The 24,164-nt window shown below is 44.5% G+C and overlaps 2 protein-coding genes across 3 annotated transcripts in view; one reads left to right on the plus strand and one right to left on the minus strand.

Annotated features, from left to right (window-relative positions):
* The window catches only part of LOC143765791 (chloride channel CLIC-like protein 1), a 347,463-nt gene extending 335,234 nt beyond the window's left edge, over positions 1–12,229 (minus strand). Inside the window, exon 1 of one of the 2 annotated variants that reach the window (XM_077252826.1) lies at positions 12,099–12,229. The gene's annotated coding sequence lies outside the window, so the exon portion shown is untranslated. The remainder of the gene's footprint in view (positions 1–12,098) is intronic. The other variant, XM_077252828.1, reaches the window with a different exon arrangement.
* Positions 12,230–23,102: 10,873 nt separating this feature from the next.
* Positions 23,103–24,164, plus strand: part of PHACTR3 (phosphatase and actin regulator 3) — a 257,076-nt gene continuing 256,014 nt past the window's right edge. The window contains exon 1 of the mRNA XM_077252829.1: positions 23,103–23,439. Coding sequence (XP_077108944.1) covers positions 23,313–23,439 — 127 coding nt within the window. The 5' untranslated portion in view covers positions 23,103–23,312. The remainder of the gene's footprint in view (positions 23,440–24,164) is intronic.

Genomic DNA, 24,164 nt, shown 5'->3' on the forward strand with positions numbered 1-24,164 from the left:
TGATCACTTTTTATTTAATTTTTGGTGGTTTATTCCCCTTTACAACATTTACTGTATGAATGAAATGAATTTTTTAATTTTATCTCTTGGAAGAGCTGGCTTTTACCAATGTGGCAGTCTCAGGGATGGCTAGCGCCTTACAAAACTCACAGTTGCTGATAATGGAGAGAGAGCTGTGCATACGCAGCACTCCCCATTCACTTCCGAAAACGGTCATGCACCACAACTTTCAGAAATCTCATAGTGAATGGAGAGATACAATAATTCTAAAAGTGGACAATTCCTTCAATTGGGTTGGAAGACATTGGGAAAATGTAATTGGAGTTTAGCGCAAACAGCGCCACTCAAATCCACATGTTGGTACTGCAGCTCACTCCGCTCCATTCATTAGGGGACAGATATCTAATACCACACACAGACCATAGTCAAGTGTTTGAAGAAACCTGTTTTAACCTTATAAGTTATATATATATATATATATATATATATATATATAATGTGTGTGTGCTATCCGCTGTGCTACATAGGACTGCATAAACTACAGAGAAGGGACTGACAGACTGACAATGTTTTCAACAAGTATAAACCCTCGAGCCCAGAAACTTCCCAGTTTATTCAATCATGAAACATAGTATGACAACTTGCAGGATTTTTTCTTCTACCTTCAGGAACTTCAAAGCCCTGTGTTGGGGACCTGTGGACACTCGCAACCCCAGAGTCTCACAGACTTTCAGAGCTTGTCGCTCAAATGTTAGGAGGCTGAAAGCCAAGATAGCGCCCCAGGGACAGCTACTTAATTAGAGATTCCCAAGACGTGTGACAAAAAGGGAGATACCCACACAAGTTGCAGATGTCAGGATAATTAACTGATTGAATAGGGGAGAGAAGGCCTCCACTACTGAGACAATGGCCCTCAACATCCAGTCGTGTTTCACCAGGAAAAAAAAAAAAAAGATGCAGACTCAGATAGCTTTTTAAGGTTCTTCACCTAAAGAAATGTCCTCAAAGAGCTTTCCAAGAACCCCGAAAGGCATATCCAACTTATGTTATTACTGTGTTATCCGATCAGGCAGTCTTCACCATTCAAGTCTGAAAGAATCTAAAACAGCTGAGACCAATAAAGCCATGAATGCCACAAGACTCCTGAAGGTGTCCCGTGGTATTTGGGACCAGTAGTGGCCAGATTACTGGTCATTTTTGCTTCTACCACAATCGGAAGGTACTAACCACAAGTCCATCACGATTTGGCGCTAGTCTATGTCACCAGATCCTTGCGTTTGCCCATCTTTCCCACTTTCAACACATTACCTAGAACAGGCTTCATGTGCTGCTTAATATATCCCACCCTGTGGCATTTTGATGAGATAATGAAAATCTTACCACAGACATGAACAGTTGCCACTTTTCTACCCCAACACAGTGGAGGATAGGGTCTCCTAGCCAAGGCAAAAGAAGGAATTTGCAGCCTGAAGGCTTATTATAACGTTCAGCCAGAGCCAGCTGACTCAATGGTCGAGGCGTTTTAAGTGCAAGGAATGGAGAGGGAAATAACGCTCCCTCATCATTCAGCAATTTGCTAATATACTCTTCAAAATCTCTCAAGATGTCTGCTTGCTGTCAGCGTACTGAGAAACATGAGCAGATCAGAGATTTGATTGTATTACTACTGGTAAGAGTCTAGGAGTAGCCCAAAGATGAGGACCGCCACCTGTGCAGGAAAATGGATTCTTAAAATTTTTCTTGTATTTAAAAAAAGTAAAAGGGTGCTTAGGAGAGGGTTGTTGGGATTTACTGCCACTTAACTATTTCTTCTCAATCACAATGTTAAATCTCTCAGAAGAATTAAATATTTCTACTTCCTTCACTGCAATTTCTACATATAAATCACATACGAATCTCACGTGCCGCTCTCCTAAGATGGAACATGGTGCCAAGTATAACAATAGGGAGAGATTTCAACCTAAGAGGAAGCATATGGAAACCCACTCCATGACTGTGTTTTCTCCTCTCCAGCTACAATGAGGGGGTTAGTAAAATGTATGTCCATCACTGCACCATTATATAGTTTATTCAAACAAATGAGTTAGGGGGCATTTACACTAAAAGATTGGAACATTTGTTTCACAATAACCTCACAGTGTAAGACTATCATTCATCGGATGAAATAATTTTTAAGGTTGTTTAAAAATCATAGTTCTCGGCAGCATGTTGTCCTGTGTAAACGTGCTGTTGAGAACAACGGCAGCTTATGCGCACTGAACGTTTCTGTGCCTTTTCACGGTTTACCAACTACCCTGGATCAATACTGCTATTTTTTATACAAATGTCAGAGAAAATACTGGAAAGATCACATGGATCTCACCGCTGCCTCCAGTTGGCCACGGATAACAGAAGGGGGAATAGCGCAGATCTCAAAGCTACTACCAAATTGTCAGGGGACACAACTCCACTGCCACCAAACGTCCAGGCAATTACACAATTGACTGACGAGTGATGAACGAGACCGTGGCAGTTACCACTATTAGGAAAACTCACTACTCGCAGAAAGTGTATGGTATACAGTATACACCTCCGATTCCAAAGCATGGAATATATATATATATATATATATATATATATATATATATATATATATATATATATATATATATATATATTTTACACATACCCCGATAGGATCACTAACAACTCCACAAAAACAAAAGAAACTACTGGCTGCTAAAACCAATCATTTATACAGGCTGATTGGACACCAGTTACAGGTAGCATATGGCTTCAGGTGTGCAGTTTACAGAGTAAGAGGAACGGAGCTATTCAATTTTACATATTTAATCCGGAAAGATAGGCAGTGTTTATAAAAAAAATACAAAGGTGTTACAATACTATACATACAATCAAACAGTATTAGTACTTTTTCTTTTGTTATCCCATTTATCCTGTGTCATGAAAATGGCTCAGAGCTTAGCGGTGGGAGGTACTCCTTAGGAAAATGAACCAAACTACAGCAATTTGTACCTTGCTGGACTGACAAATGACCAAAACCCAAACTCTGATTTTTATTAGATCTAGGTTACACCAACATACTACCTCCCATTGGTGAGCTCATATAGGGACTGGTTTTGGGATATGCTAGGTCTTTTTAGAAGTGTGAGATCCCCAACTTTCAGGATATTTTTGCTCCTGGAGGTCCCAGGCGTTAGATATTGACTCCATGCCTCCTATCGTGATTCTACCTTTCTATAGTGATGAAACACGGCATAGATACCATAATCCATCTTCTGTTATTAAGTTGGAGGTGTGGCCTTACGGCGATGTGAGGGAATGTGTTATATTCGTCCCTTCGCTACGACGCCAAGAATATATCTCCCATAAATATTGGATTGATGCAAACCCAATCACTGATCAATGGCTCCAGAAAGACTGAGATAATTCCTTTGAACAGAGGAAGCTTTTGCCTCAGACAATGTACTTCACCTCTGAATATACAAATCCTAGATCTCTTCTGTAATTACCTGTTCATGGCTGAGGGTCCTACTTCAATGAAGGTAGACGTGTCCGCTCTTTTCACTTCCTCTGTTATAATTAATCCCATATGTTCAAAGTGAGGGTGATATATCCCTTCTGTGGAGAGGTCTTTAAAGATTTAAATTATTCTCTATGACAATAAATAAAGAAGGTGGCCGGGTATTTTCATTGTAAACCGCACCCCTGCACTGTCTGAACTCTTGCACATATCCATTGGACTTAAAGGCGTTTTTCCACTACTACGATCTAGATGACTTATCCTGAGGATAGGTCTTCAATACCAAAACAGTGGGCACCCGACACCTCCACCAATCAGCTGTTACCAGCTCCACCTGCACTATTTAGTTACCACTCCTGGTTACTGCAGATCACAGTCTATAAAAATGAATATGAGGTGATCTTCAGAACTAGAGAATGGCCACTACACATGTACAAAGCTGAGGGGCTCCTTTAAGCACAGTCTTTACACCTGACCGCTGCCAGAGCTGATAATGGTTGATCGGTGGGGATGCCCGTGTGCCAAACTCATACCGGTCTGATATTGATAGTAGTGGACATGGACAACTGTTCTACATGAGTTGTCTGGTCCTGAATATTTTAAAACACCATCAGGATGTCTGACTGCAGTGATTGGCTGCAGTGGTCGCTTGCCCACTTGGATCAAGAAATAGGAACTACAGAAATAGGCAAGGAATCTTTAACTATAGAAAGTGCGCAAGGAGCAGTTACACCTTCCGGCATAAAGGGACCAAATGTACCCTTAACTTCACAGACAGATGATATTGGGAACCCTATTACAGGTCTTTCACCACTGAAGCCCACATCGTGCACAGTTGGGCAGAGACTGTAAATATTGGGGTGGGCATCAGTCACTGTAATCACTCCATTTACCATATAACCTGGCAATGGATGGAGCCTAATCCTCTGTACACCGAGCTTCCCGCAGACCTAGAGGAGCTGCTATCCAGCCATCAGTGAGCTTCATGACTGGAGAGGAGACAGCCATGTACACTCCATTAACTCACATAAGGAGCAATCAAGGAGTTTTGACATTATTACTTAAGCAATATCCTTAGACATCCCCCGCAGGCTGATTAGGCAGCCAACACATAAGGTGTTATTTTACAAGGAATCATGAGAAAAGAAATATTAGGATTCAGGCAAAAATACCTGTGGAGGTGATTAAGCCTGGCAGTATGTGTGAATTAGTTAAGAGTATAATGCAGGATTTGCCCCAACACGCCGCAGTCGCCAGCTTCTCACAGTCTCCTGACTCCCCCTAGTGGCCACTTGCTGTAACTGACAGCAGGCTACAAGAGTTGAGGCTAGACTGGAATTCATTATCCTGTCCCTGTGGCACGCTTTTCACACCCCCAAGATAAGATCCAAAGTTCTGGGAGTTGAAATTTGCGATTAGCATAGGACCAAGGAGTGCCAGGGCGTGATCAAGAAATGAAAATTGCACCAGAGTAGAAAATAAACAGAAACATGATAGGATATGTAGACACCTGGGGGAAGTGAGCAGCTTCAGGAGAGATCTAGGAATCCTAATTTCTTCCTACCTCTATACGGCACTTAGTAGAAGCCTGTGAGCTATGGTGCAACTATAAATCTTAGCACCCCTACAGTTGATGTGCTGGTTGAACTTAAATAGAGTTGTCCGACTGATTTGTTGGCGCTAAATAATGGAGAATATTAATACAAAATATTAATAAAATAAGTTAAAGGGGTTGACGACTGCTGGACGACCCCATATCAATGGCCCCAGCGTGCTGGAAAGCCTGCTGCTCCTGTGTCACGGGGCTGAGGAGCAGGTCTGGGAGGTAACAATACTTTTGGGGGTTTTTCACTTTATCCAGCAGCATTGGCAAAAATGATAAGATGTTGTACAGTAGAGGACTACCCCTTTACCGGAGGACCCAGCAGACGCGTGCACTAACTAAGCAGCCCATGGACATTGATAGAAACTATGAAATGCTTCATTTCTCCAATGGGGAAATTGAAAATTTGCTGCATGATCTCAATTATCACTACTTCCGCAATAAAAAGAAAGGCCCTGAATGAGCTTTATTTATCTAAATGTACACAACTTAATTAAAGGGGTTGTCCACTACTTTTAGATTAATGGCTCACTCTTAGGATAAGTCATCAATAACAGATCATTAGGGGTGCGACGCCCTACCGATGCTGGCAGGATGTGATCATTTAGGGAGCAGAACAGCACAGCTCTGTCAACTGTATAGTGGCCGACTACTGCACTTCCACCCCTTATTCGAATGAAGAGCAGTGGACCTGCAGTTCCTCACTGTGGCCACTATACAAATGATGGCGCTATGCTGTTTTGCTCTGCAACTGACCACACCCAACTGGCATGATATCAATATCAATCTGATACTGATGACCTGTCCTAAGGAAGCAGTCGGACGGATGTATAAATTGGAACGCAGCGCTCGGACTGGACGGCGGCTCTCCTGACACAAACATGAATGCTGCATGTATTTCTATGCGGCTGTCACGCTCGGGTAGGGAGAGCCGCTGGCCAGTCCGAGCATTGCAATCCGATCTCGGTCAGATTTATACAGCCTTCTGACTGCACCCTAAAGATAGGCCATCAATATAAAAGTACTGGACAAGCCCTTTTAGGGGAGTGTATACTAAACTTTATCCATTGCCCTAATGCAGTCAGGGCAAGACATAACGCAGCACACTGGTCCTTTGTAAATCTATGATCCTTCATACAGACCACAATCAAACCTTATTTAGTCTGAATCTGCAGTCGCATCTTACGCCAACCGCTCTGCCTTACAGTGTACCTGTAAGCAAAGGAGACTTTTCATGGCCCGTTATTGTGTATACATGAGGATTATTAGTATCGCTGGCCACTACATGAATTGATTCCTGCATTTTTAGCAGTTTTTCTCTCTGCACTAAAACCATGAGAAGTTTCCCCTTGTGCTTTTCCAAGCCTGTAACTATAGTGTAAGCAGGGACTGCAGTCATACCTGGGCTCTTTTAGCCCATATGAGATGACCAATGTAATTAAAGACCAGCGATAGCTGGCGCCCTGTAACAGGGATTATATGGGACTTTCACATTGATGGCCTATCCTTAGGGTAGGTCATAAATATCTGATCTGCATAGCTGCGACACCCGGTGACCCCGCCGATCAGCCGGTTTCAGTGCTGACCTGAAGTGCTCAGTTGCGGAGTTGCACAACACAGATACGGCAACAGTATAGTGGCCAGGGCCGTGAACTGCACATCATCCACCCCCGATGATTTGAATAGGGGCAGATGTGCAGTACCTGGCTGCAGCCGCTATATCGTTGACGGAGCTATGACGTGCAACTCCGCAACTGAGCACTTCTGGCTGATGCCGGCGCCAGAAATTTTCGATTGGTGAAGGTTAGTGATGAGCGAGTGTACTCGTTGCTCGGGTTTTCCGAGCATGCTCGGGTGGTCTTCAAGTATTTTGGGTGTGCTCGGAGATTATGTTTTCGTGCATGATTTGCAGCTGCTAGACAGCCTGAATACATGTGAGGATTCCCTAACAAACAGGCAACCCCTGCATGTATTCAAGAATCTAGCAGCCGCAAATCATGCAGCTGCATCGATGAAAACATAATCTATGAGCATGCCCAAAATACTCGGAGACCACCCGAGCAACGAGTATACTCACTCATCATTAGTGAGGGTGTATGGTGTCAGATAGGCCATCAATGAAAAAGTTTTAGGCAACCCCTTTAAAGATTCTGTATTGGGACCCACAAACTTCAGGTTAGGTCACTGTGTTTCTTTGCTTTTGTTTCCTACCAGACCCTTCCCCACCCCACCTACTCTTCATAGACCTGTATAGGTAGTCAAGGGTAACTTGATCCCTCACTGAAGACATATCTAGACAGAGAGAAGCGCAAATAGGGTCTTATCGGATAGAGATGTTAAGGTACCGTCACACTAGGCGATATCGCCAGCGATCCGTGACGTTGCAGCGACCTGGATAGCGATATCGCTGTATTTGACACGCAGCAGCGATCTGGATCCCGCTGTGAAATTGCTGGTCGCTGCTAGAAGGTCTGCACTTTATTTGGTCGCTAGGTCGCCGTGTATCGCCGTGTTTGACAGCAAAAGCAAGGATACCAGCGATATTTTACACTGGTAACCAGGGTAAACATCGGGTTACTAAGCGCAGGGCCGCGCTTAGTAACCTGATGTTTACCCTGGTTACCAGCGTAAAAGTTAAAAAAACAAACAGCACATACTCACCAGCGCGTCCCCCAGCCTCTGCTTCCTGACACTGACTGAGCGCCGGCCCTAAACTGAAAGTGAAAGCACAGCGGTGACGTCACCGCTGTGCTGTTAGGGCCGGAGCTCAGTCAGTGTCAGGAAGCAGAGGCTGGGGGACGCGCTGGTGAGTATGTGCTGTTTGTTTTTTTAACTTTTACGCTGGTAACCAGGGTAAACATCGGGTTACTAAGCGCGGCCCTGCGCTTAGCAACCCGATGCTTACCCTGGTTACCCGGGGACCTCGGCATCGTTGGTCGCTGGAGAGCGGTCTGTGTGACAGCTCTCCAGCGACCACACAGCGACGCTGCAGCAATCGGCATCGCTGTCGCTATCGCTGCAGCGTCGCTTAATGTGACGGTACCTTTAGAGTATACAATCAGATTGCACTCACCTGATGGGTCTTTCCAGTATAAATACTTATCAGAGTTGACAGCTGCTACAGATCCACAGGTCAAACCAGTGACCAATTCATGACATTAAAACTTGGAAATTAGTGGGTACCGTCCGCGCTGCTGTACAAATAAGGTCCAGGCAAGTTGAAGATAAATGGTGGCTTATTCTCAACGCGTTTCGAAGTTAATAAACCTTCTTACTCCTGAGGAAGAAGTTTTATTAACTTCGAAACACGTTGCGAATAAATCACCATTCTTTATCTTCAACTTGCCTGGACCTCATTTGTACAGCAGCGCGGACGGTACCCACTAATTTCCAAGTTTTAAAATCAAGTTTTCAAAGTGAAAGATTTCTGCAGAAGACAAAAATTGTCACCAAAGAGGAACCTTTTTCGTTAATTAGAGACACTTCAAAGTTTATTAGCTTCACTTGCACTGTTGATTTGCCAAAAAATAAAAATAAACTGTTGCTGCTATCATTTGTGAGGTGCAGCCTCCACAAATAGTACGGTAATTGTTTTTCCAGTAGACTGAGAGTTATAGAATTTGGAGGCCAAGTCAATTTCGTAATTATGTTCCCAACAACATTCCTGAATTATTTTTGCTTTTTTAATTGCCAGAAAGCGAAGTTTCCCTGCAAACCATTACACTGCCTCGTCTTGTTCCCATAGTAAATCTTCCTGCCATCTCTTCCCCACGTGACGCACCCCGCCATCCATATAATGTAAAGAAAACAATTTATCATCAGACCTGGCGGCCTGCTTCCCTTGATTCATGGTCTACTTTTGCCATTCTCATGCTCATTGCAGAGAGCAGGGCCGGCTCCAGGTTTTAGTGGGCCCTGGGTGAAAGAGTCTCAGTGGGCCCCTTTAACACATACCACGATTCATAATACACATGTAGCGCCCCCACTGCCGCAGGGCCGAGGGGTACCCGGTACCGGGCCTCTGAGTCTCTGCTCTGGGGTTGTCACGGTGGGTAGACCCGGTCCGTGACCCTGCTGAGGGGCGTACAGTAATAGATGTGGATGGTGGTAGTGATGGTAGTGGTGCGGTGCAGTAAATAACGAGGACACCAGGTTGCAGTCTCTTTACCTCTTTACTGAAGGGTTCTGGATCCTCAGTCCGGAATACGGTTAACCGGGCTGCGCAAGTCCAGCCGGTCCGATGGCACCTCCAGAGTTCAGGTGGAAATCTGTGCCTTCCTTCTAGCGCTTGTGTGTTGTGGTCCTCCCCTGCTGTGCTTACGGGATAGTACCCCACAACTGTTGTGTCTGTTTCTCGTGTTCCCTCACAACAACTCGATTCTGATGTTCCTCTTAATCTCGTCCCCCAGATCTTATGGTAGGACGCACCCGTATGACGGGAAGGCTCGGAGCTCTTCCGGGACCCTAGAGTCGCCCCTCTCCAGAAGTTGCCCCCTATGTCTGCGTAGGTGATGTAGGTGAGACAGCCAGCCTATAACTCTCTGTCCTGCCGTTGGTTTGAAGTAATGCTTAGAGCTCTGTACTTCCTTGGCGTTCCGGCCACCGGTTAGTTACGCCTCAGTAGGATGTTGCCTCGGTCTAACAGCACGACTCCTACTGGTATTTCTCCCTGTTGCGTTGATCTCGTTTCTCACTCAGCACAATAAATCTCGCTTCTTGTCCTTTCTTAGGGCACCGCCGCTATGAAGTGCAGGCACGGTCCCGTAGCTTTCTCTCTGTTTGCCAGGCCTCTGTCAGGATCCCACCCCTGACAGGGACCCTACCGAATCTTCCCCTACAACACCCTCTGCCACAAGGTGTTGTCTGGTTCCAACCCAGTCAGCGTTCTCCCTAACCCCCAGTTTTACCAGACTGTGAGGAGTGGCCTAATGAATAGTACCCTTAGCTCCCCCTGGAGGCCAGACTGTGAAATGTATTGGTGTATGTGATACCTGGTCAGATGAACTCCTTCAGTGCCATCAGACGTACCATAGCCCCCCTTAGCGGCGGAGCCACAGTACTGCAACGACCAGGACTCTGGGGCGCTGCACACAGTTACAGCAGAAAAATATACAGTAGGTATAGTACAATGCCAAAGATTTCACTTCTTACATTACATGAGTGATATCTATTGTAAATTCTTCAATAGGTCAGAAACTGGAAAGTATAGTCCTCCATACAGTATTATGGGCATCACATAATGTTCCATGCAGAATAATGTGCCCCATATATTGCTCCTTACAGTATTATGGGCATCACATAATGCTCCATGCAAAATAATGTGCCTAATATAGTGCTCCATACAGTATTATGGGCATCACATAGTGCTTCATACACAATAAAGTGCCCCATAAATTGCTCCATACAGTAATATGGGCATCGCATAATGCTCCATGCAGAATAATGTGCCCCATATATTGCTCCTTACAGTATTATGGGCATCACATAATGCTCCATGCAGAATAATGTGCCCCATATAGTGCTCCATACAGTATTATGGGCATCACATAGTGCTTCATACACAATAAAGTGCCCCATAAATTGCTCCATACAGTATTATGGGCATCACATAATGCTCCATGCAGAATAATGTGCCCCATATATTGCTCCTTACAGTATTATGGGCATCACATAATGCTCCATGCAGAATAATGTGCCCCATATAGTACTCCATACAGTATTATGGGCATCACATAGTGCTTCATACACAATAAAGTGCCCCATAAATTGCTCTATACAGTATTATGGGCACCACATAATGCTCCATACATAATAATGAGCCCCACCTATTGCTCCATACAGAATAATGAGCAACATATATTGCTCCATACAGAATAATAGACCCCATATATTGCTCCATACAGTACAATGAGCCACATATATTGCTCTGTACAGTATTATGGGCACCATATATTGCTCCATTCAGAATAATAGGCCCCATATAATGCTCCATACAGAATGAGCCCCATATATTTATCCATACTGAATAATAGACCTCATATAGTGCTCCATACAGTATAATTAGCCACATATATTGCTCCATACAGAATAATGTATTTATTGGGGTATTTAGACAGGGGGTGTCCGAGCAGTGAACAACCCCTTTAATAGCCCATTTTTTACTGCTTCCAATACATCAACGTCAATGTGACTGCTCCTTTTCTGTCTAAAATATAGCGCCCCGACAGGAGCAACTGTCTCAAGATAATAAATGGGAAGTCCCTGCACATATAAATATGAAAGTGGCTGCTACATAGGAACGGTCATCAATATGCGAGTGTCAGGGGTCCGACACCTGGTAGCCCCCCTCAGCTCTTACAAACTCTGGTGATGGCTGGGTGAGAACACGTGGAAAGAGCTGCAATACACAACCTGACTCAATGTGTGGCTGCAGAGCGGCTCATTTTTCGGAGCAAAGAAGAGCTAATCATGGGTGTGCCGAGCCCTCTCCAATCACGTGGATAGGCCATCTATATGGCGAGACTGGACAATCCCTTTAAGCCTTGTATATAATCAGGGTTCAGCTATGAAAATGTGTAATTAGCCCTGTGTGCCGCCATACAGTGCCTCGTATGCGCCTTGCTTTCAGGAGAGAACTTCTACGGTAATTATTCGTGTAGTTACTAAAAACTCATCATTTTACGCCATTGGAGTGACGTTCGTGGTCGCGTGACCGCCAGACTCCATACATGACATAGCGGGACAGAAAACGTATTTGCAATGTTTAGAACAGAGACTGTTATAATAACAGCTACAAAACAATATATCATGGGTGTCTGCTACATTATATAACACGTGCACCATGTGACCTCAGCCCCCTGCACCAGAAAAACGATAACTCCCACCATGCCCTACTAGAGCCTTGCTGGAACTAGTAGTAGTACACGATCTACAGCGCCACTTAATGTCTATATTTGCATCCCTGCCACTTACCGAGTCCTGGATACTTCCTTCTCCCTTCCTCGCGTTTAATTCAGCCGCCTCTACGAACTCCTGCAAGGACCAAACAACCTCACAACTCGAAAGCATCCTTCAACTATCAGCTTATGAAGTTCTGAGAAGTGTTCTGCTCCCATCTAGTGGTCAGACGCGAGTACTGCAGCCACCGAATTATTCTCAATGACACCGTAACAATCGTATTACTAAATCTAGATCTGTAAATTCCCTGAGGTTTCGCAGAGAAGCCTGCAGCAAATCTCCACTTACCATAATCCAGCGGCTGAGTTATCAGGATAAACTGCTGAGTAATCTGATGAAAAGGATCATGTGAAATAACAGGATTTGTACAGGGGATGACAGATTGATCTTGTCTGGGATGTAGTAACTCTATCATGTAATGGATATGAAATTCAAATGTCTATGATGTCCAACATTGAGGCCTGAATATATAATAATTCTGTTTGACACATCACTTATCAGGCCAATGTCCATAGCAATACTTGTAAACTAATAAATGAAGTCATTTTGCAACTAGAGATTATTAAAAATCTCCAACTGCAGTGTGTCCACAGCTTTAATGCAGACCTATGTGTCTCCATGGTTACAGACAACTAATATTTCCCTGCGTAGGCTGATCTCTCTTCTCCATAACTTTTTGAGAAGGTATACACACAGTGGCGTAACTAGAGTCCAATGGGCCCAGGGGCAAGAAATGGAAAGTCCCCTGCCCTCCATCCCTTATCCGGTGCCTCATCCTGGTATATATGCCCCTTATCTTGGGCCCCATCCTGATATATATTTATTTATATACATATATATATCTATATATAAATATATATATATATATATATATATATATATACTAGATGGTGGCCCGATTCTAACGCATTGGGTATTCTAGAATATGTATGCGTAGTGTATAGCACAGCTCACGCAGTACATTGCGCAGCCAACACAGTACATTGCGCAGCCCACGTTGTATATTGCACAGGCCACGTAGTATATTGCGCAGGCCACGTTGTATATTGCGCAGGCCACGTTGTATATTGCGCAGGCCACGTAGTATATTGCGCAGGTCACGTAGTGTATTGTGCAGCCCTTTGTATATTGCGCAGCCCACGTTGTATATTGCCCAGCCCACGTTGTATATTGCCCAGCCCACGTTGTATATTGCGCAGCCCACGCAGTACATTGCGCAGCCAACGTTGTATATTGCGCAGGCCACGTAGTATATTGCGCAGGCCACGTAGTATATTGTGCAGGCCACGTTGTATATTGCGCAGCCCACGTAGTATATTGCGCAGCCCACGTAGTATATTGCGCAGCCCGTTGTATATTGCGCAGCCCACGTTGTATATTGCCCAGCCCACGTTGTATATTGCCCAGCCCACGTTGTATATTGCGCAGCCCACGCAGTACATTGCGCAGCCAACGCAGTACACTGCGCAGCCCACGTTGTATATTGCACAGGCCACGTAGTATATTGCGCAGGCCACGTTGTATATTGCGCAGGCCACGTTGTATATTGCGCAGCCCACGTAGTATATTGCGCAGGTCACGTAGTATATTGTGCAGCCCGTTGTATATTGCGCAGCCCATTGTATATTGCGCAGCCCACATTGTATATTGCCCAGCCCACATTGTATATTGCGCAGCCCACTGTATATTGCACAGCCCACTTAGTATATTGCGCAGCCCACTTAGTATATTGCGCAGGCCACTTAGTATATTGTGCAGGCCACTTAGTATATTGCGAAGCCCGTTGTATATTGCGCAGCCCACTTAGTATATTGCGCAGCCCGTTGTATATTGCGCAGCCCACATAGAATATTGCGCAGCCCACGTAATATATTGCGCAGCCCACGTAGTATATTGCCCAGCCCATGTAGTATATTGCCCAGCCCATGTAGTATATTGCGCAGCCCACGTTGTATATTGCGCAGCCCACGTAGTATATTGCCCAGCCCACGTAGTATATTGCCCAGCCCATGTAGTATATTGCGCAGCCCACATATATAGCAATGTGGGCATGATATCCCTGTTAAAAAAAAGAATTAAAATAAAAAATAGTTATATACTCACCTTCCGTTGGCGCCTGGATCCAGGATGTGGTTACCGACGCTTGGGATCCACCGAAGCTCCGCCGAGCTGCTCGCGCCGGTCCCCATCTTCCGTTCCCAGGATGCATTGCGAAATTACCCAGAAGACTTAGCGGTCTCGCGATACCGCTAAGTCTTCTGGGTAATTTCGCAATGCAGCGCGGGGAACGGAAGATGGCGGCCAGTGCGAGCGGCTCGGCGGACTACGGAGTGTGAGTATAGCAGGTTTTTTGTTTTTTTATTATTTTTAACATTACATTTTTTTACTATTGATGCCGCATAGGCTGCGTCAATAGCAAAAAAATTGCGGACACACAGGGTTAATAGCGGCGGTTACGGAGTGTGTTACCCGCGGCATAACGCGGTCCGTTACCGCCGGCATTAACCCTGTTTGAGCGGCGACCGGAGGGGAGTATGCGGGCGCCGGGCAGTGAGTGCGGGGAGTAAGGAGCGGCCATTTTCTTCCGGACTGTGCGCGTCGCTGATTTGTTGTGGCAATGGTCGTGGGCGTTTTGCCACGACCAATCAGCAACTTGGATTCCATGACAGACAGACACCGCGACCAATTAATATCCGTGACAGACAGACAGACAGAAAGACAGAAGGACAGACAGACGGAAGTGACCCTTAGACAATTATATAGATAGATATATATATACAGTACAGACCAAAAGTTTGGACACACCTTCTCATTTAAAGATTTTTCTGTATTTTCATGACTATGAAAATTGTATATTCACACTGAAGGGCTATGTGACCAAGAAGGAGAGTGATGGGGAGCTACGCCAGATGACCTGGCCTCCACAGTCACCAGACCTGAACCCCATCGAGATGGTTTGGGGTGAGCTGGACCACCGAGTGAAGGCAAAAGGGCCAACAAGTGCTAAGCATCTCTGGGAACTCCTTCAAGATTGTTGGAAGACCATTCCCGGAGACTACCTCTTGAAGCTCATCAAGAGAATGGCAAGAGTGTGCAAAGCAATCATCAAAGCAAAAGGTGGCTACTTTGAAGAACCTAGAATATAAGACATATTTTCAGTTGTTTCACACTTTTTTGTTAAGTATATAATTCCACATGTGTTAATTCATAGTTTTGATGCCTTCAGTGTGAATGTACAATTTTCATAGTCATGAAAATACAGAAAAATCTTTACATGCGAAGGTGTGTCCAAACTTTTGGTCTGTACTGTATATATATCCCTTATCCTGATATGTTCTCTATTCTTGTGTATATATATTCACTAGTGTTCAGCATTCCGATACCGCAAGTATCGGGTATCGGCCGATATTTGCGGTATCGGAATTCCGATACCGAGATCCGATACTTTTGTTGTATCGGGAATCGGTATCGGGATCGATATAATGTGTAAAATAAAGAATTAAAATAAAAAATATTGATATACTCACCTCTCCGACGCAGCCTGCACCTTACCGAGGGAACCGGCAGCCTTCTTTGCTTAGAATTAGGCATTTAGGACCTGAGAATTACGTCACGGCTTGTGATTGGTCGCGTCGCGGTCACATGGGCGGCACGCGACCAATCAGAAGCCGTGACGTCACGGAAGGCACTAAACGCGCGCATTTTAAGCAAAGAAGGCTGCCGGTTACCAGCGGTGATGTCCAGGGGCCTCCGGAGAGGTGAGTATATCAATATTTTTTATTTTAATTCTTTATTTTACACAGTAATATGGATCCCAGGGCCTGAAGGAGAGTTTCCTCTCCTTCAGACCCTGGGAACCATCAGGATACCTTCCGATACTTGGTGTCCCATTGACTTGTATTGGTATCGGGTATCGGTATCGGATCAGATCCGATACTTTGCCGGTATCGGCCGATACTTTCCGATACCGATACTTTCAAGTATCGGACGGTATCGCTCAACACTAATATTCACCCATCTTGGTATATATGTCCCTTATCCTGCGCCCCATTCTGGTATATATCTCCCTTATCCTGGGTCCCATTCAGGTATATCTCCCATCCTGGTATGCAGTACTAGATGGTGGCCCGATTCTAACGCATCGGGTATTCTAGAATATGTATGTCCACGTAGTATATTGCCCAGCCACGTATTATATTGCCCAGCCACATAGTATATTGCCCAGTTACGTAGTATATTGCCCAGTGACTTAGTATATTGCCCAGTTACGTAGTATATTGCCCAGTTACGTAGTATATTTCCCAGTGACGTAGTATATTGCCCAGTGACGTAGTATACAGCACAGAGCCACGTAGTATATTGCCCAGCCACGTAGTATATTGCCCAGTTACGTAGTATATTGCCCAGTTACATTGTATATTGCCCAGTGACGTAGTATACAGCGCAGAGCCACATAGTATATTGCCCAGTTACGTAGTATATTGCCCAGTGACGTAGTATATTGCCCAGTGACGTAGTATATTGCCCAGCCACATAGTATATTGCCCAGTTACGTAGTATATTGCCCAGTGACGTAGTATACAGCACAGAGCCACGTAGTATATTGGCCAGTCACTTAGTATATTGCCCAGCTACGTAGTATATTGCACAGCCCATGTAGTATATTGCCCAGCTATGTAGTATATTGCCCAGCCACGTATGACACAGGTAGTATATTGCCCAGCTATGTAGCATATTGCCCAGCCACGTATGACACAGGTTAAAAAAATAAAAAATAAACATATACTCACCTTCCGCAGGCGCATTGTAGCTCTGTCGCCTGTGTGGGGTGCAGGCGGCAGCTTCCGGTCCCAGGGTGTGATGACGTAGAGGTCACGTGACCGTGTCACGGTCACATGACCGTGACGTCACGGCAGGTCCTTGCCGCGCAGGACCTGTGATGACGTCGGGGTCACATGACCGTGTAGCGGTCACATGACCGTGACGTCACGGCAGGTCCTTGTCGCGCAGGACCTGTGATGACGTCGGGGTCACATGACCGTGTAGCGGTCACATGACCGTGACGTCACGGCAGGTCCTTTCCGAGCAGGACTTGTGATGATGTCGCGGTCACATGACCGTGACGGAATGGCAGGTCCTTCTGCCAGACCATCCGTGCCACCGGAACGTTCCGCTTGCATCGCGAGGAGCGGGAAAGGCGGCGTAGGTGAGTATATAATAATTTTTTATTTTTTTATTATTTTTGACATTAGATGTTTTTACTTTTGACGCTGCATAGGCTGCGTCAATAGTAAAAAACTTGGTCACACAGGGTTAATAGCAGCGGTAACGGAGTGCGTTACCCGCGGCATAATGCGGTTCGTTACCGCCGTCATTAACCCTGTGTGAGCGGTGACCGGAGGGGTGTATGCGGGCGCCGGGCAGTGAGTGCGGGGAGTAAGGAGCGGCCATTTTCTTCCGGACTGCGCATCGCTGATTGGTCGTGGCAAAACGCCCACGACCAATCAGTGACTTGGATTCCATGACAGACAGAGGCCGCGACCAATGAATATCCGTGACAGACAGAAGGACAGAAAGATGGAAGTGACCCTTAGACAATTATATAGTAGATATGTCCTTTGTCCTGGTTTACACGGTGTTCCAAATTATTATGCAAATTGTATTTACCGTAAGTGTTATAAAGATTTAATTGTTTTGTTTTTCAAACTCGGGGATGGTATTGTGTCTCAGGGCTTAATGGATCACTGAAATCAATCTTAAACACATGGTTTAATTAGTTTTCCAGGTGATTCTAATTAAAGGAAAACTACTTAAAAATGATGTTCCACATTATTAAGCAGGCCACAGGTTTCAAGCAATATGGGAAATAAAAAGGATCTCTCTGCTGCTGAAAAGCGTTAAATAGTGCAATGCCTTGGACAAGGTATGAAAACATTAGATATTTCACGAAAACTTAAGAGTGATCATCATACTGTGAAAAGATTTGTAAAGGCATAATGAGGAAGGTTTCTGCCAGACAAATTCATTGGATTAAGGGAGCAGCTGCCAAAATACCATTACAAAGCAGCAGTTACTTGAAGCTGCTGGTGCCTCTGGAGTCCCTCGATCCTCAAGGTGTAGGATCCTTCAAAGGCTTCCTTTGGTTCATAAACCTACTATTCGGCCACTCCTAAACAGTGTTCACAAGCAGAAACGGTTGCAGTTGGCCCACACATACATGAAGACTAATTTTCAAACAGTCTTGTTTACTGATGAGTGTCGAGCAACCCTAGATGGTCCAGATGGATGGAGTAGTGGATGGTTGGTGGATGGCCACCATGTCCCAACAAGGCTGCGATGTCAGCAAGGAGGTGGAGGAGTCATGTTTTGGGCTGGAATCATAGGGAAACAGCTGGTATGGCCCTTTAAGGTTCCTGAAGGTGTGAAAATGACCTCTGCAAAGTAAATAGAGTTTCTGACTGACAACTTTCTTCCATGGTCTAAAAAGCAGAAATGTGCCTTCAGGAGCAAAATCATCTTCATGCATGACAATGCACCATCTCATGCTGCAAAGAATACCTCATTGGCTGCTATGGGCATAAAAGGAGATAAACTCATGGTGTGGCCGCCATCTTCCCCTGACCTTAACCCTATAGAGAACCTTTGGAGAATCATCAAGCAAAAGATCTATGAGGGTGGGAGGCAGTTCACATCAAAACAGCTCTGGGAGGCTATTCTGACTTCATGCAAAGAAATACAAGCAGAAACTCTCCAAAAACTCACAAGTTTAATGGATGCAAGAATTGTGAAGGTGATATCAAAGAAGGGGTCCTATGCTAACATGTAACTTGGCCTGTTAGGAGTTAAATAGCTTTTTTGTTCAGTGAATGTGACCTCCTAATGCTACAAATTCCACAAATGAGCTGGAATCAGGGTATCTGCCCCTACATCATGCTGTTCTCTGACTACAAAGGAAAACCCTACTGAAGGAATCCCTTTTACAGTGGTTTTGGGGATTTGAAAAATCCCCTTTTGTTACAATGGACCCCCAGTGATCAGTTGTACTCTGTGAAATCCAAGCACCAAATGCGGAATACCCTCATAGAGCTAACACGGGAGATATTACATGGTCCCCAATGGGTTGTCCATGTATTACACGGTCATGCTGAGTATTCCAGAATGACAGACTTTCTTTCTAACGGCTGCTTGTTTGATTAATATGATATTCATGCACAATCCCCCATTTATTAATTTAGAATTCCCCAATATGGCATTTTAAAATGCGATTTCTACATCAGACAACCCTCATAACCTGCAATAAAATGAATAGCGGAGTCTTCAGACCCCCCCCTTTAGTGATGGCGACCACAGAGCCGAGTACAGGTCAGAAGATGGAAAACCTCTCTTGAAGGATAATGAGCTGCACACAACTGCTCCCCGGAGGACAATAGACTGGTGGAGGCAGCCCGCCGATAATACTTGTCTGCAGCGCCGACCTTACCGCTCATGTCACCACATTACAGTGTTGTGTCTAGTACTACGTGTACAGTATCAGTACTCGTCTGGATTGGAAAGAACACCAGGGTCCTCTTCCAAAATTAATACCAGTAAATGTGGATGGCACCAAATACCTGATATTTACCCCACTCACCCCTGGATGGGCGACTACATTTTAGGCAAGAGTCTGATAACACACACTGTTGTCCTATTGTGTCATGGTGATGGGGTGGCATAAGAGCTATGCGGGTGCAGGCTGTAAATGACATCCAGCTGCAGAACTTGGGATCAGAGATAATTCAGATCCCGGCTATTTAACCTCTTAGATGTAATGGTCAATAACGAATGTAGCATCTAAGCAGTTTAGCAGAGGGAGACGGTTACCTTTGTCACCACATTGGCACTTTACAACCCAACTGCAGGCTGACGGGGGTTGATATGGCGCCCTGAAGTCTAAGGCCTCTTTCACATTTCTGTTGTTTTGGAACCGTCACAATGCGTCGTTTTGGAGAAAAAACGCATCCTGCAAAGTTGCCTGCAGGATGCGGTTTTTCTCCATAGGCTTGCATTAGCGACGCATTGCGACGTATGGCCATATGTTGCATGCGTCGTCCACTGGATGCGTCGGGTTTTGGTGGCCCGTCCTTTTGAAAAAACGTTCAAGGGAACTTTTTTTTCGAACGTTGCATCTTGCATTTTTAACTGCGCATGCCCGGGCGGAGATCTCTCTCTCCTCCCCGGGACTTTAAAATGGGCAGAAGACCATTTGCACAAACTCACAAACGTACGTTGGTACGTCGCGCCGACGCTTCGTGACGGCCCCGTACCGACGGAAATGTGAAAGAAGCCTTAGTCTCCTGTATCAGCCATGGCTGGATGCATTTAGTTATTTTTCAGAGAGTAAATCATTGACTGAAATAATATACTGCAATACAGGAGTATAACAGCATATTATATGAGCCACCAGAAGATTGTACTTTCAAGTACCATATCAGAAGGGGAAAAAAAATCTAAATTAATCAAATTTAATTTTTTTTCTTCTTTAAAAATTTTAAAAAAACTTTAAAATGAATGCATTTGTTTCCTCTGCCTAATTGGGGGCAACCGACGGTCAATCAGCATGACACCAGTAATGCCGCCCCATCAACAGGAAGATAAACTGCTGGTCTGTTGACAGAGAGTAGCTGAATCTCTGGCAGGAGCGGTCAATGACCGCCTCCGGGTGCAACAGACAGGTAGTTGCCTCTGTTAGCAACGAAATACTTTTTTTTTTTTTTAAAGTCCCAGATATCCCCTTCTAAAATACAAGCAGCCGCAGGCAGTGCAGGAGCTAGACCCGACTGTTCAGACACCTGCCCATGGGAAGCTATATAAACAAAATGCCCACGCGAAAAGAGGGAAGCGGGCCCCTGTATGAGCTGACACTATTTAGGTAAAAAAGCATAAAAGCCATCCCACAGCCACAAGGTGTATTAACCCCTTTCCGACGTTGGGCATAATAGTATGCTGATGTCAGACTCCTCACCTTGATGTGGGCCCCGGCAGTGAGCCCACATCTTTCCCGGCACGTGTCAGCTGTTTGAACAGCTGACATGTGTCTGGAACTGCTGCAGGTGGAATCACGATCCACCCGCGGCTAAATGCCGCTGTCAAACGCTGACAGTGGCATTTAACATGAGCTTCCGGTAATCTCGTCTGAAATACAACCATCAGTGACCCCCTGTCACATGATTGCCGGTCGCCGATGAGTTGGTATGACAACCACAAGTCTCATGCAGACCTTTATGGTTGTCAGTGCCGGATTATTATGAGCGCCGCCCGGTGGTCGGTGCTCATAGCAAGTGAGTTATTCTGCTACATACAGACAATCTGATCATCACCTGTATGTAGCAGAGCCAATGGGGTTATGGCAGCTTCTAGTCTCCCATGGAGACTATTGATTGAAGCATACCAAAAGTTAAAAAAAAAGTTTTTAAAAATATTTAAAAAAAATATATATATAAAAGTTCAAATCACCCCCCTTTCATCCCATTCAAAATAAAACAATAAAAAATTCAAACATACACATATTTGGTATCGCCGCGTTCAGAATCGACTTATTTATCAATAAAAAAAGGATTAACCTGATCACTAAACGGCGTAGCGAGAAAAGGTCAAAACGCCAGAATTTTTTTAGTTGCCGCGACATTGCATTAAAATGCAATAATGGGCGATCAAAAGAAAGTGTCTGCACCAAAATGCTATCTAAAAATGGAGACGCTACGGGTATCGGAAAATGGCACAATTTTTTTTTCTTAGCAAAGTTTGGAATTTTTTTTACCGCTTAGAATGATAATAAAGAACCTAGACATGTCTGGTGTCTATGAACTCATAATGATCTGGAGAATCATAATGGCAGGTCAGTTTTAGCATTTAGTGAATATAGTAAAAAAGCAAAACAAAAAAACAATTGTGGGATTGACCTTTTTTGGCAATTTCACCGCACTTGGAATTTTTTTTCCCGTTTTCCAGTACATGATATGGTAAAACATATGGTGTTTTTCAAAAATGCAACAAGCCCTCACATGGCCATATTGATGGAAAAATAAAAAAAATTATGGCTCTGGGAAGAAGGGGAGCGAAAAACGAAAACGCAAAACGAAAATACTTCCAGTCAGGAAGGGGTTCATCGAGACAGACCCTAACATTTTTTCTTTCTATAACTCACTGGGTTTCCTATAAAATGACCATCTTAGATCATGGCCGAAAGTGAGTAGATACATTGTGACTCAATGCTCCCATGTTTTATCACTCATATATGAATAAAAACAATGAAATAAACTAACAATAACGGCAACACAAAGAAATAGGGAAATCATTCACCAGTTAAATAACACAATATGATATCAAACAATACTATTATAAGGCTATTTAAAAGATCATAATATACAGCACGATGTAATAATATGCAAACAAGATATTGCAATATATAATACAAGAGAATACACTGGAATATAATGGAACTGGATTCTATATCAGGTATTATATCGCAGAAGTACGCAGGGCAACATGATGCCAAACAACGCTTTACAAATAATGCAATATCTAATATTACAGAATGAAAACGTAAATGTAACGTAATGCTTTATATAATATCCCAGAATAAAATCTAACAATGTAATATACAATATCCCAAAATAAAATGATATAAAATGTAACATTATGTAATATATAATAGCCCAGAATAAAATGAAATGATATATATTACAATATATCCACAATGTGACTTATAATACATGGCATTATTCCAATACAAGACAATATATTGTGACGTTATAAAATCTAATATAACATTACACAATGTAGAATAATGCAAAGCAAGCAGCCTAATAAACTCCAGCATAATAAGGCATATATAGGGGGGCACCCGGGGGTCTCCGCTCAGCTCTGGCCTGTTGCAGTGCAGGTGTTTCATCCCCAGGCTCTGCACACGTCAGCATGGTGCGTCCCTCTCGCAAGGGATGATGGTAAAATCCCAATGTTTTAGAGCGAGCACTGAGGGGAGGATTTGGGGAGGGGGATCTGCTGGATGATGGGCAGCGATGTTTGGAGCTTAGGATGATGCAGGGACCCCAGTCTGCTCTCTGGGGGGGATTCCAGGTGAACCCCACCTGCTGAATTGTGTCCCCCCTTTCTCCTGCTCTGCATTGGATACCTGGCACCCAGCAATCTCTTTCATGCAAGCTGCTCAAGCATCATTGCACCTGAAGGCTCATGGCAGCACCTCAAGAGCTTCCTGGACCATTTCTTCAGCGAGCAAGATCCCACAGTGACCCCAATATCATCCACAGTGACCCCAACAATCTGCCAGAGGTCGGCTCCGAGTCCGAGGACTGCACAGGTACTCCACAAAGGCTGCTGTATGGAAGGGGGTGTGTATGGGGGAGGGGATGCTGTCAGCAGTGGAGAGCGTGACCCCGGCCCTGGATGGGTTAATACGAGCAGTGACATCACAAGCAGTGATAGCATCATTACTTACAGCTGAGATGCATCTATGCCACCCCATAATGCACAGCTGGTGGTGGTCCCCACTGCAGTGGGCTTTGTGCTCGATGTTGTATTAGTGCATTGCAGCTTCATAGCCCATGTATCCCCCATATCTGTATCCCCCATCCCTGAGGCAGAGGGGTCCTGGTCTGTGCACAGTATGGGGTGCTGGGAACATGCCCCCCCCCCCCCCTAGAAGTCATACGTCTTATGTCTGATATGTGTGACGTGTCAATGAGATCTGTAGAAAGATGGATAGAGTCAATATATATAAAAAATGGCAGCACTTCAAATTCCAGGCACCAAGAAAAGTGAAGAGGCTTTTATTCAGGTCATGATTTATAGGAACCGCTAAAGTCATAGGTTACATAAAGGCTTCTTCACTTATTAGTTTTCCTTATACATGAATATTAGGGTGCTGCCATTTTTTGGAGCTTTGATGAGGCCCTGGGATTTGTACCTTCTGCTATTAGTGCTGCTTCAAAGAAACCTCTTCTGTCTATCTATCTATCTATCTATCTCATATCTATCTATCTATCTATCTATCTATCTATCTATCTATCTATCTATCTATCTATC

This window comes from Ranitomeya variabilis, chromosome 4 (genome assembly GCF_051348905.1).
Source record: "Ranitomeya variabilis isolate aRanVar5 chromosome 4, aRanVar5.hap1, whole genome shotgun sequence".
NCBI lineage: Eukaryota > Metazoa > Chordata > Amphibia > Anura > Dendrobatidae > Ranitomeya > Ranitomeya variabilis.